The sequence below is a fragment of the Diaporthe amygdali genome (assembly GCF_026229845.1).
Source record: "Diaporthe amygdali strain CAA958 chromosome Unknown NODE_25_length_736740_cov_64_583793, whole genome shotgun sequence".
NCBI lineage: Eukaryota > Fungi > Ascomycota > Sordariomycetes > Diaporthales > Diaporthaceae > Diaporthe > Diaporthe amygdali.
The window spans coordinates 578,788-592,301 of record NW_026517045.1 but is presented as its reverse complement, the minus strand read 5'-3'; the positions used below and the strand labels follow the sequence as shown (position 1 = coordinate 592,301).

Here is a 13,514-nt window from a genome sequence, read left to right as displayed (position 1 = left end):
TCGACTATGCTCTCTGACAGTATGCGAGCCATGCTGGCCATGTGGGCCCCCGTGAGCCATGTGACAGAGCGTGGTTGGCCGGGTGGCTGAGCTCGTTCAGGACTCAGCGTCTGGGTTGAGTTTGAGCTCGAGCTCGAGCTTGAGAAAGCGTAGTGTTGCAGTGTCCCGACGATAAGCGAGACTTCAAACCTTGGAGATACGGCCACATGATTGCACAAATACCTGGGGGGTAAGGTTTCCCCGCACATAGCTCGTTTTCCTATTGCGGAAGGACAAAAGAGAGGGAAAGTAGACTTGCCAGATGGCCAAACCCTGGCAGTCAATGTGAATCGAACAAGGGGGAAACTACCATGGTCATATAGTCTAGTAAATGGTGAAATGATCTTGTACAGTAGCTAAAGAAGGTGGTCTATCCAGTCTAGGCGTTTGTATCTTCTCCAATATCCCAATGTCCAGCCCATTGAACCAGAGTACGTACCCATGCGAAGACGGGTGCGGGGAAGCTGGGGCGGGCACTCCTGGATCCACATTTTACCCTCGACTAGATACCACGTACAATAGATACGGAGTAAATAATAATGAACAGAACAGGTTGCCCACTTGCCATTGATCCTCCAATAGTCGTCACAATGGATAGAACAGAAGTAAGTTTCCATATATATAGACAGATTGGAACATTTCTTGAAGTGGACTTGAAAATCTGCACTGACCAGAGTGCAGAATACACACGCAAACACACAATCATTGTTGCTCAGCGTCCTAAAATCTAGAAGACCCTCAAGCAGAATTATTCACAATTTCAAGCACAGTCCAGACCATCTGACCGAGCAATTTGTAGACTACTGTGCCGCATTGTGCTACGCAGCACGAGATACCATCGTACATTGTATCCTAGCCTATCTATTATTATTCTGTTATGTAACTATCGCCCTTCTCCACGCTGGCACCCGGCCCATGCTTAAACCTGGGGAAGCCGAGCATTACCTGTCAATGTCTCCCTCTCCCTTTACTGTAATCCAATCCCTAGACTCCATGGGCTTCCAACTTCATCCTGTACACGACCAACAAACACCAGGACATTGACGAGAACCAATACGCGTGCATGTTGTGCAAGTGACCTGAGAATAGAGCACGTCGTTGCCAGCACCAGTAGCAGCAGCAACAAAGCAGCACTTGTTCCCTTTACTCTCCTCCACTCTCAACCCTCCACCTCTCCACTCTATACACATTCATCCGGACCAGCCCCTTGCTCCCATACCCCCGTGCCCCCAAAGCTTGGTGAGCTCCCGCATTGGTTCCCCGGAAATGCTCTTGCGCAGGACCCCGCTCTCCAATTCGTCCAGGGGAAACTCTGTGCCACGGCCCGCTGTCCTCGCGCTCTCGGCCACCACACGCAGCAATAGCAGAAGCGCTCTGCATCTGTTGCGCCATCGGGCGGCAGGGTCCAGTGGCCTGCGCCAGTTCCACCGTTCTCCTGGCTGCTACGATGCCGGAATTCCATCCCGAGACCGCCCTCGCGCCCCGCAGCTCCGGCCGAACACCGAAGCGGACATAGCTGCCCCCAGGAACCCCCCGCGGAACGGCATCACCACCGGCTGTTCAACCTTACCTTGCTTGAACCATTCTCAAGTGAGGTACTCATCCTCGATTGCTATATCCAAGTCTTTACTCCCCGGGACCACCACGCTGAGCCCCAGTGGGCGAACGGACCTCCTAGACTCATCAAGTGCAACGTCATCTACACTGGGAACAAGGAGCACCAGCAACCTATCACCATTAGCATCAACACTATTACCACCGGCTTCTACAGGCTCACTCATACCTGCAAACGCATCCAGGGCACTGCACACGACAGCCTCTCCGCCCGGCATGTACACAACCTCATTCGCCTTCTTCGAGGCCCTCTGGGAGGCCGGCATCAGCCATGTCTTTGTCAACCTGGGGTCTGATCACCCCAGCATCATCGAGGCCATGGTCAAGGGCCAGCGCGAGAAGAAGGCCAACTTCCCTCGCATCATCACCTGTCCCAATGAGGTATGTAGTATACGAGGACAGCAAAAGCTCCTCCGGCCTCATCCCCTGGTCTTCACTGTGCTCACACCCATTAACTTCAGATGGTGGCCATGTCCATGGCAGACGGCTACGCCCGCCTGACCAACAAGCCACAAGCCGTCATCGTGCACGTCGACGTCGGCACGCAGGGCCTAGGCGCGGCGGTGCACAACGCCAGCACGGGCCGCGCGCCCATCCTGCTGTTCGCCGGCCTGTCGCCCTACACCATCGAGGGCGAGATGCGCGGCTCCCGCACCGAGTACATCCACTGGGTGCAGGACGTGCCGGACCAGAAGGCCATCGTGGCGCAGTACTGCCGCTACGCCGGCGAGCTCAAGACGGGCAAGAACGTCAAGCAGATGGTCAACCGCGCGCTGCAGTTCGCGCGGTCGGCGCCGCAGGGCCCCGTCTACCTGTGCGGCGCGCGCGAGGTCATGGAGGAGGACATCGAGCCCTACAGCGTGGACCAGCGGTTCTGGGAGCCGGTGGAGCTGGGCGGGCTGCCGCCGCGGGGGGTCAGCGGCATCGCCGAGGCGCTGGCGGGGGCCGAGCAGCCGCTGGTGATCACGGGGTACGCGGGGCGCAACCACGCGTTCCCGGCGCGGCTGGTGGAGCTGGCGGACGCGGTGCCGGGCCTGCGCGTGCTCGACACGGGCGGCAGCGACATGTGCTTCCCGGCGTCGCACCCGGGCTGGCTGGGCCTGCGGTTCGGGCGCGAGGAGTACATCCAGTCGGCCGACGTGATCCTGGTGCTGGACTGCGACGTGCCGTGGATCCCGACGGGCTGCAAGCCGCGCGCCGACGCCAGGGTCTTCCACGTCGACTGCGACCCGCTGAAGCAGCTGATGCCCGTCTTCTACATCGACGCCCTGCAGCGCTACCGCGCCGACAGCCTCCTGTCGGTGGGCCAGATCACGGACTACCTCAAGACTAATGAGGGCACCAAGGCGCTGATCTCGAGCGCAGAGGCCAGCGCGCGCGGCAAGGCGCTGAAGGAGAGCCACGCGCAGCGCCTGCGGGACATCGAGGCCAGGACGAAGCCGGCGGACGACGGCGGGTTCGGCACGGGGTACCTGTGCCGCAGGCTGCGGGAGCTGTGCCCAGAGGACACGATCTGGGCGATCGAGGCGGTGACCAACACGGCGTTCGTGCACGACAACCTGCAGCCCGAGGCGCCGGGCTCGTGGATCAACTGCGGCGGCGGCGGCCTCGGCTGGTCGGGCGGCGGCACGCTGGGCATCAAGCTGGCGACGGACGCGGAGGGCGGCGGGCCCGGCAAGGGCAAGTTTGTGGTGCAGATCGTCGGCGACGGGACGTTCCTGTTCAGCGTCCCTGGCTCAGTGTACTGGATCGCACAGAGGTACGGGATCCCGGTCCTGACTATTGTGCTGAATAACAAGGGTAAGTGATGGCCTTTTATTCTGCTTTTCTCTCTTTCTCCCTCTCCCTCTCCCCCGCCCCCTCCCTCACTCACTCACTGGTGGTATATCATGCATGCTGACGCCGTGAACTACCCAACAGGATGGAACGCGCCGCGCAAGTCCCTCCTTCTGGTGCACCCCAACGGCCTGGGCTCGACGGCGACCAACGAGGAGATCAACATCTCGTTCGACCCGGTGCCAGACTACTCGGGCATCGCCAAGGCTGCCGCGGGCGGCAAGCTGCACGCGGCCAAGGTGGACAGCGCCAAGAACCTGGACGCCGTGCTGAAGGAGGCCATCGAGAGTGTCCAGCAGGGCCAGCCGGCGGTGCTGGACGTCAAGGTGCTCAAGGACTGCTAGGTGATGATAGAGAAGAACGTGTTTATTCTGCCATTCTGGCTAGCTGTCTGTCATGAGTTCCCGGGACCTCTCTTTCTCTGTCTCTGTGTGTGCCTTGGACCACGTCGTGCAAACGCAGGTAAGATGTGTACTACATGATGCAGTAAGATTTCTGTTTGGAACGTGAGTGGCTACACCACAGACTGGCCTACTAACTACCGCTGTGTGTGTGTGTGTGTGTGTGTGTGTGTGTGTGTGTGTGTGTGCATTGCATGTACCTGGCATCGGAAATAACCCGTAGAGCTTACATCTGTGTGCAACTACCAGAATTATCTATCTAATTTGAACATACGGGAGAAGCAGGCTAAGCGGTGGATGGCGTATCGGATACGACGTGGCTTCTGCCGTGCGACAATATCTGGACTATTTGAGCAACGACGACGACGACAACGACGACAAAGATGAAGTGGCATCAAACCATCTGACGAATCGGGTCTTGAATCGTATTGTCTGGCTGTGAAATGCCTGGGACGGACCGAGCAGAAGGGACCAAAGGTCTAGACGCTTCTCAGCCTTCCCATGTGATGCAGGCCCTGCATGTTTGCGATGTGAGAAGTGAGCGTGGACGTGAACGTGTCTTCCTGGAGCTTTGACTACTTCGTAGCACTGCAACCTATTGTAGCAGACATTAAAGCGCAGAACATGCACCAGTGTAGATCATCTCTCAACAATCTGTAGCACGTAGATGGCGACTGGGATTGCGGGAATTCCGGGAGCGAACGCAACCGTGGAAGATCTGCTGTCGTTATCTCGACCTACAGGAGGCTTGGGCCGGTTGGTTTGCCACCACCCACGAGAACGCGGGCTCTGCAGCTCAGCCAGCCCCGCCGACCCTTAGGGCCTGGTGATCTCTGCGGGCGTCCTACTGTAGTACAGTATCTGCATGTCTTCGTGTCTAGGGGTCCTGCAAGGAGCTTGGGCCAGGCTGGCTGGGGGGTGGTTGCGGGGGTAAAGACAGAGATGAGGAGAAGCAGCTCAAAGCCCCAGCAAGAAATGAGGGGCAGTTGTCAGTCTGTCAGACCGTGTGGGCTGTGTGTGAGCCTGCGTGATCAACATTGAACCGCGTCTGGCCACTTCTTGTGTAGTCTGGTCGTGGCGTGTTGTGGTTCCATGTCTACGTGGTATAACTCCAAGATAGATAATAGTCTAATAGTCTAGCAGTCTAGATATTGGGCTAGATGCAGTCTACAGAGCCGACCTAGACATACACTCCGACTCCATATCTAGTCTACACGGTAGACAGACACACAGACAGACACCAAATCATCCACCGTCTCGCATCCCAATGTCGACATATCCACCGTCCTAGACCCTCGATCTTCGTCCTGCAGCTCGCTCGTCGCCCCCTTGCAATTGAAACGATCTCGTCGTCAGCTTGTCACCGCCACTTGTCCGTTATTGTTGGTTCTACTGTCGGAACGATCGATGTGCACATGATAAAAGTACATAATATACAGCCCGACAGTAACGTCGAGAGAACTAATAACAACACTAAGGCAAAGCAAATTGGCAATTTGCCCCTCCCAAGAACTTCCTCGTCTACGACTGCCAGGCTGTAGCTACCAGGTCTCGCCAGGTCGCAAGGTCGAGAACAGAAGCAACCCCTCGGTTGTTGTTGTTGTTGTGCAATAGCCGCCCGTTCCCGTCGACTGGTGTTCGGGTGGTGGGCGCGTGTGGCCGTCAGAAGAAGAGCGGACAAAGGGAAGACAAGGCAAGGGACCCAGCGTTTAGATGAAGCGAACTGAAGACCACCCGCCCGTCCCTCGGCTCTTCTCTGTCTCGACCACTGGAATTGGAATTGGAATTGGAATTGGCATTGGCATTGGCCATCGATAATTGCAATCCTCGTTGATCTGTCGTTGTCGTCTGTGGTGTGGCGTTTCCTCCCCTCTTCTCTTCTCTCTTCTGTTCTCGTGTTTGTCTCGCCTGCTCGGCGGCCACCCCCAAAGCTGGCCCAGGCCCCATGCCCCATTGCTCCCCCCCAATTCAATCTCGCTGCTACCCCACCCCACACATAGACTATCCTGTGGTACCCTGTCTGCTGGCCTTGTTCCGCCCGTCTGCGTCTGCTGCACCCAGTGCACCTCCACCTCCACCCTGCCCCGGCCCTGCACCTGGCCGCCTCGGCTTCATTTTTCCAGCCCACCCCAAACAGTCAGGGTCTCGACTCGACTCGACTCGACTCGACTACACTACACTAGACCCTCTCTTGCTGCTCCCCTCTCTCGACTCACAGCCCTCGACCTCAATCTCGACCTCGACCTCGATCTCGACCAACTCTCAACAGGTATCTTCTTGTCTCCTCGCCCATCCGACCTCGCTGCATAGTTGCACCCTCTCGACCACCAGCCCCAGGCCAGCAGCCAAAAAGCAGCTGATAGACCCAGGACCAGAGGAAGAGAGGACAAGACCACGAGACCATGAGCAGTCCTGCTTCGATATACTTATCAAGAAGCAGGAAAAGAGACCAACCGCCCTGGCCCTCCTAGTCCACGACACAGCACAGCACAGCACAGCACCGCTGCTTTCTTCCTTGCTACTCTCGTCGACGAGGTAGAGATACGACTCGCGAGCCCACACGATTAAAGGGTTACAGGCAGGCAAGCTGGCCGGCAGGTTTGGCAGAGCAGACGACGGAGAGAAAGGAAAAGGTGGCACGGCACACGATAGTAGCGCAAAGACCACCGCCGCTCTCACGACGATCTAGACCTCGCCACACATCGTATACCGATCGCACAAACCAAAAACAAACCCCTCCCGTATTCTTGCCGCACTCGCCGCACCTTGTTGGCCGTACAAGAGTCGCGCAGCAGTCGCCGCCCTCCGCCGACACAAAGCCACGGCGTAGGACAAGAACAACCCCAACCAACCCCAGCCATGTCGCCCGACCCCCACGACCGCGGGGCGGCACCGCCACCACACCCCGACCCCGAGTCCAGCGACAGCTCCTCCGTGCCGCAGTCCCCTCCGCCGCCGCCCAAGCCCTCGACCGACCCCGTCCTGGTGATACAGCCTCCCCACCCCGACCTCCAGCCTATAACGTCTCCCCAGCTCACCGCCCAGCCCGATGACATCTTCAAGGTCCCCGCCATGGCCGCCCTCAAGCTGCTCAGTGCCGGCGTCGAGGCCCTGGTGCGCATCACCGGCGACATCCCACCCACCCCGCCCCCCATGGTCCCACACATACCCAACATGAGGAGCATGCAGGCCGAGAAGGAGAGCATCGTGCGCAACCACTCCGAGAAGAGCCTGACGCGCCTGCGCGAACAGAGCCTGCGCGAAGAGGAGCTGGCCGCGCGCCACACCCAGGACGCCGGCAACACCCCCGGCCCAGCAGCCACCCTGCCAGACGACCAGGGCACCATATCACCGCCCTCGTCGCAGCAGAGTCCCGCTGGGCCCGTCCTGGCTGTACCGAAGCCGACGCGCACTGCGAACCTCACCGTGCCCGGCCTACACCCCCCAGCGCCCCCACCCATCGACGGCGTGCACCTCAGGCCCACACCCAGCCCTGAGCCGAGCAGCTTCGTGCCGCCGCCGCCGCCCTCCTCCACACCCGAGCCGTACGTCATCATCGGCGCCAACAGTCAGCCCCTTAACATGCAGCATAATGCCATCACGCGCAAGTTCTACAGCAAAAAGCCGCCACCGATCGGCATCAGCGACTATCTTCTGCGCATCCACCGCTTCTGCCCCATGAGCACCGCTGTTTACCTCGCTACGAGTCTCTACATCCACAGGCTCGCGGTCGACGAGCGGGCGGTGGCCGTCACGAAGAGGAACGCGCACAGGCTACTTCTGGCCGGTCTGAGGGTGGCCATGAAGGCGCTGGAGGACCTGAGCTACCCGCACGCCAAGGTGGCCAAGGTGGGCGGCGTGAGCGAGCTGGAGCTGGCCAGGCTCGAGATCAGCTTCTGCTTCCTGTGCGGCTTCGAGCTGGTGGTCGGCGCCGGGCTGCTGCAGGACCACTGGACAAACATGAAGAACGGTGCCGACCTGACCATCATCGGGGCGGGCGGTAGGGTCCCTCTGCCGGGGCTGAGTCTCGCGAACCTGCCCAAGCCGAGGAACCTACCGCCCCAGGCAGTTGTTGAAGGCTGAGGAAGGCAATGTGTAGTTGGGTGCCCACATCATGAAGCGGGCAGGTTTGAAGCAGAGCATATATGGGACCTGTCTCTTGTTATATATATCACACTGCATTGGGAACCATTTCTTTTTATTTGAGCGAAGCGTCACATCATGCGTGTGCTCGTTCGTGCCTATGGGTTCGGTCCAGGCCATCTACTCGAAGCGAGAAACATGTTTTGCATCGGCGCGAGGGAACACATGAAAGAGCATTTATCTGACGCATACATATATCTATATATTCTCGTACACAAGTACAATACGCATATAACACACAAACACACAAAACAGAACACATACACAGCGACGCACGCGCGGGATCCAAGGTGTGGCCGTCCTGTCCTGTCCTATCCTGTTTCCTGGGACTGGGACGACTGTTGCACAGCAGCCATTGGTTGGAAAATGAATTCTGACTTCTGAGATCTGATTTTCGAGAGACGTGGTCGAGCTGATTGCAGATCATCAGTTTGCGGCGGGCAAGCGCATCACTGGGACGGACCCTGGATTTCATCTGGCTACGAGCCCCACCACCGATCCAATACTGCACCTAGGTACCTCAGTACGTACCCAGATAGCAGGGTAGCCCATCTGGGCCCTGTGCCGATCAACCGCGGCGCCCCAGCCAAGATTAGGTGGGCAGGTGGGCAGACCAGAGCAGCTCAACTGCGGGGCAACACAGCTCAACGGCCTGTCAGCCTGCTTCTTCCCGACGATAACCACACGGCGTTGCATAATCGTTGCCATTGCCATTGCCATTGGCTTTGCCTGGCTATTGGAGCTTTTGCTCTGCCTCCTCCATGCGAGCCTTTCTCCCCCTGCGGCCACAACGCATCCCAATACCGAAGCAAGCAGCGATATCAACAGCGCTCACGAACCACCCAACACTCGTCCTCACCCGTGCTGGCTCTCGCCCGTTGTGCGCGCGCAGCCCAGCTTCGTCGTCCCCGGGCCTCGGTACCACCTGGACCCAGCTACTGCCGTCGCTTCAGGTTCGTGGCCTCGCAAGCTCATCACAGCTCTTTCGACCGCCGGCGGGGAAACCTGAGCCACAGCCCATCAACATGGCGCCTTACGAGGAGATCCTGAAGGGCAAGTACCCTGGCAATCTCCATGCCAAGCGCGTCGCCGACTACATCCGCTCCAAGCTACCAGACGCCACCACTGGTGTCATCTATCTCGAGGGCGGCAAGACGAGGATGATCGAGAACTGCGATCAGGAGGAGCACTTCCGGTAGCGCTAGACCCCGTCTCCCAGCTCTCTGCTCTGTTCTGTCTCGCTGACATCCCCTGGCTGGGCGCAAGGCAACGTCGCTACTTTTACTACCTGACCGGCTGCGACCTGCCCGACTGCCACTACACCTACGACATCGCCTCGGGCGAGTCGACTCTCTACGTTCCTCCCGTCGACGCCGATTCTGTAGTCTGGTCCGGCCTGCCGCTGAGCACCAGCGAGGCACTCAACCAGTACGATGTCCACCACGCTGCCCTCACCACAGACGTCAACTCCACCCTTGCCCACCTCGCCAAAAACAGCTCCAAGACGGTGTACGCGATATCCGGCCAGGTTTCTGACCACATTACCTTCCTCGAGTTCGAGGACAAGAACATGAGCATTCTTAAAGAAGCCATCGAATACTCTCGTGTCGTCAAGTCCGACTATGAGGTTGCTCTGATCCAGAAAGCCAGTGACATCTCGTCCGCCGCCCACAGAGCCGTCATGGAGAAGGTCCGCCACGCAAAGAACGAGACAGAGTTGGAGGCAGTGCTGCTGTCGCAGTTCGTATCCAAAGGCTCCAAGAACCAAGCCTACAGCACGATTGTCGCCAGTGGCCGCTCGGCTGCGACCCTGCATTACGTCCGCAACGACCAGCCCCTCGAAGGCAAGCTGAACCTCCTGCTGGACGCCGGGTGCGAAATCAACTGCTACGCCTCCGATATTACCCGCACCTTTCCCATCAGCGGCAAGTTCACCCCCGAGAGCCGTGCCATATACGACACCGTCCTCAAGATGCAGCTCGAGAGTATCGCCATGCTCAAAGAGGGCGTCAGCTGGGACGACGTGCACGCCAACGCACACCGGATCGCCATCGACGGCCTGCTCCAGCTGGGAATACTAAAGGGCGACCGGGAGGATATTTTCAAGAGCAAGGCGAGCGTGGCCTTCTTCCCTCACGGACTCGGGCACTACATGGGCATGGACACCCATGACACGGGCGGCGACCCTAATTACGCTGATACCGATCCCATGTTCAGGTATCTGCGGAAGCGCGGCACTCTGCCTGCTGGCAGCGTGATCACGGTCGAGCCGGGCATTTACTTCTGCAAGTTCATCATCGACCCGGCCCTCAATGACCCTGCCACAGCAAAACACATTGATGCCGGCGTGCTAGAACGGTACTGGGATGTTGGTGGGGTGAGGATTGAGGACAATGTCCTGATAACCAAGGACGGGTGTGAGAATTTCACCAGTGTCGTCAAGGATGCAGCAGAGCTGGAGAGGATCATCTCCTCAAGTTAGAGCAGCATCCTGTACAGACTGCAATTTTAATGAGTGTTGCCATCCACTTCTTCCAGATGATGCCTCAGCGCGAACGTTGTGTGCAGGCAATATGTTGGCCGGTTTGCCAGAACATAAGTGACCATGTCAGTGCACAGGTGAGAAGGTTTGCTATGAGGCACCGCGAGGAGAGCAAGACCAGCGCTGCTGATACATCGGGAGCTGTGCTTGAGATTGTGAGTAGGACTGATGGAGTGATCAGCCTATCAAAATCCTTCTCACCTTATATGTACCCATGCCGCAAATTATAGACTCTATAGTAACACCGACGGGCTTGACTTTGCACATGAGGCAAAGCGGGAAGGACAGAGCAACAGAGGCGCAGTAGAAGCATCATGCTCTCCCCAAGTACGGGGCTCAGTGCAACGCTTCATGGAAAGTAAGTCTCGACTCCAAAACGAGCCAGCACATGTGCACCGAGCGAATCCCAGCACCTCCAGACACGGCTGGGACGGGTGTCAAAGCCCGGGAGGCACGTTTCCGCTGCGGCCGATCTTCGACGCAGCGTATCATGCTGCACGACCATGCTGCAGCCATGTGAGGTTGATTGCTTTCTCGGTCAGGATGCCCCGCACGAGATGCTTGACATCTGGACGTCGTCGGACATGCTCTTGAACCCGCTCCTTGCCACACTTAATACGTCCAAATTCCACGGCAGTGTTCTGAATATCATCCTCAAACCAATCCAGAAAGGATACAGATACATTCAACACTATGGCTATACTAAACAAGATCGTGGATGCAGGGGCCCCCATCGGTCCAATGGCAATTGTTGTTGTCTTCCTAGGCGCGGTGAGATCTGACCCACGTCCGCATTTGCAAGGTTCCCCCATTGCCCAGCGTCTTCCGGTTGGTAGACAAGCATATTGTGTCATTAAGCTGACCAAAGCAGATCCTGACCCACCAACTGAGCCTCGTTGTCTACAACCTCTTCTTCCACCCGCTGCGCAGCATCCCGGGGCCTCTGCTGTCCCGAGCAACGCCATGGCCGTGGGCTCTCCGCCAGGCTGTCGGTGTCCAGGCATTCTACACGCACCGGCAGCACGAGAAGTACGGGCCTGTGGTGCGCATCGGGCCGAACCACCTCTCCTTCACCGACCCTAGAGCATGGAAGGACATCTATGGCCACCGCACTGGGGGCGAGAAAGATGGCTCTCACCAGCTGGAGATGTCCAAGTCGCGCGTCACCGCGTCACCGATTGATGCCCTGCCCACTACGATCGTCAACTCGGACAAGGAAGAGCATCAGCGCCTGAGAAGGGCAATGAGTCACGGGTTCAGCGACGCGTCCATTCGGTCACAGGAGCCGCTGATCATGAAGTACGTTGACAAGCTGATTAGCGGCCTGGAAACCCATTGCAAAGAAGGAAAGCCGTTGAACATTGAGGCCTGGTACAATTGGACAACCTTTGACGTCGTCGGTGATCTGGTCTTTGGCCTGTCGTTCGGCTGCCTTGATAAGTTTCAGTACAATCCCTGGGTCCACTCCATGCTGGCTAGCATCAAGTACGGTGCCACAATGTCGGGCATGATCTATGTGGGGTGGAATAGGTTTGTCCAGCTGTTCTTCCGCTTTGTTGGGAGCAAGAGCATAAAGCAGCTCAAGAAGTACACAAATGATATGGTCGTCTCAAGACTTAATCTGACCCAGGAGAGGAATGATTTGTTTGAAGGAATAGTTAAGAAACAAGCTGAATGGGTAAGTATCTCTTTTACTTGGCTGTCACGGTGCGGACAAGAAAAGAACCCACTGACACTTACTCCGTTTGTGCACTAGAAAATGTCTTTCGAGCAGCTCTCCGCCAACGCTGAGATCCTTGTGCTTGCCGGTAGCGAGACCACAGCAACTCTGCTGTCCGGTTGCACCTATCTATTGCTCACAAACCCAGACAAGATGGAGAAGCTGAAGCATGAGGTTCGATCGGCATTTGCAAGTGACAGCGAGATCACGGCAAGCTCCGTCAACAAACTATCATATATGCTCGGAGCTCTCAATGAGGCACTCAGGCTATACCCGCCAGTGACATCTAGCCTGGTGCGGGTGGTGCCCCCTGGTGGCGATATGATTGCAGATCATTGGGTCCCCGAGGGTGTAAGCAGAAGTCTTGCCTCGACTCCCTTTCCTCTTTTCACTTCAAACCTTGATGGTCTAGCGCCTACTAACGCTTCGGAAGACCATGGTTGAGTGCCAGCACTGGTCAATGAACCACAGCCCGGAGAACTGGACCGAGCCCTGGGCATTCAAGCCGGAACGGTTCCTGGAGGACGTACCAGGAGATAAGCTGGAAGCCCTGCAAGCCTTCAGTGTTGGCCCGAGAAATTGCATCGGACGCAAGTACGTACTATTCTCAGGAAGCTCGTTCGTCTTGCTTGGTTCTTGAGAGCGATGTGGCCACTAACGAAACACGGTCACTCAGCTTGGCCTATGTTGAGATGCGCATTATCTTAGCACGCCTGATCTACAACTTCGACCTACGACTTGCCGAGGACAGCCATAGGTGGATTGAAAGGCAGAGGAGTTACGCGTTGTGGGCGAGGATACCTCTGCACTGCTACCTCACGCGCGTCAGTCCGATACCTCGCGAACAGCCCCTTCCGACGGTCAGCGAGTGAAGGGACGCAGTGTTCCGTCACAATCAAAAAGTGTGGCTACTAGAAGGGACCAAAGATATGACCATCTGACAAACCATCATCGATTGCGCTTCCTGCAGATATTGCGAATGGTTTATAGGTCTCCAGAGACTCTTTATTCAAGAGGTTGGCCTGGGTACAGCGAATCGCTAATCAACTTGGACCTCCCTAAACTGGGCCACTAGGCCCATCTACAGCAAATTGACAAGTATATGGCGCCGGCAGTCTGTTGAACGGCACTTGTGAAAATTCAAGCTAGGAGAGCCATCACCGTAATCAGCCATCTCATGACTCCAGCCACTACTCTTCCGTCTGCACTCCTACATCTT

At 57.4% G+C, this 13,514-nt stretch overlaps 4 protein-coding genes across 4 annotated transcripts; all 4 read left to right on the top strand.

The window, feature by feature from the left end:
- Nucleotides 1-1,869: 1,869 nt before the first annotated feature.
- J7T55_008032 (uncharacterized protein) lies at nucleotides 1,870-3,833 on the top strand (the record flags this gene model as incomplete). Its single annotated transcript, XM_053131186.1, has 3 exons — nucleotides 1,870-2,034; nucleotides 2,115-3,453; nucleotides 3,574-3,833. 3 exons carry the CDS (start codon nucleotides 1,870-1,872, stop codon nucleotides 3,831-3,833), a joined length of 1,764 nt encoding a protein of 587 aa, XP_052990867.1.
- A 2,916-nt stretch (nucleotides 3,834-6,749) lies between these two features.
- Nucleotides 6,750-7,973, top strand: J7T55_008031 (cyclin-dependent protein kinase complex component; the record flags this gene model as incomplete). The annotated part of the gene is made up of 1 exon (XM_053131185.1): nucleotides 6,750-7,973. The coding sequence occupies one exon, from the start codon at nucleotides 6,750-6,752 to the stop codon at nucleotides 7,971-7,973; it is 1,224 nt and encodes a 407-aa protein (XP_052990866.1).
- Nucleotides 7,974-8,794: 821 nt separating this feature from the next.
- Nucleotides 8,795-10,515, top strand: J7T55_008030 (uncharacterized protein; the record flags this gene model as incomplete). The annotated part of the gene is made up of 2 exons (XM_053131184.1): nucleotides 8,795-9,228; nucleotides 9,300-10,515. 2 exons carry the CDS (start codon nucleotides 8,795-8,797, stop codon nucleotides 10,513-10,515), a joined length of 1,650 nt encoding a protein of 549 aa, XP_052990865.1.
- A 448-nt stretch (nucleotides 10,516-10,963) lies between these two features.
- J7T55_008029 (uncharacterized protein) lies at nucleotides 10,964-13,167 on the top strand (the record flags this gene model as incomplete). The annotated part of the gene is made up of 6 exons (XM_053131182.1): nucleotides 10,964-11,091; nucleotides 11,244-11,346; nucleotides 11,447-12,253; nucleotides 12,332-12,646; nucleotides 12,729-12,889; nucleotides 12,972-13,167. The coding sequence occupies 6 exons, from the start codon at nucleotides 10,964-10,966 to the stop codon at nucleotides 13,165-13,167; spliced, it is 1,710 nt and encodes a 569-aa protein (XP_052990864.1).
- Nucleotides 13,168-13,514: the final 347 nt, after the last annotated feature.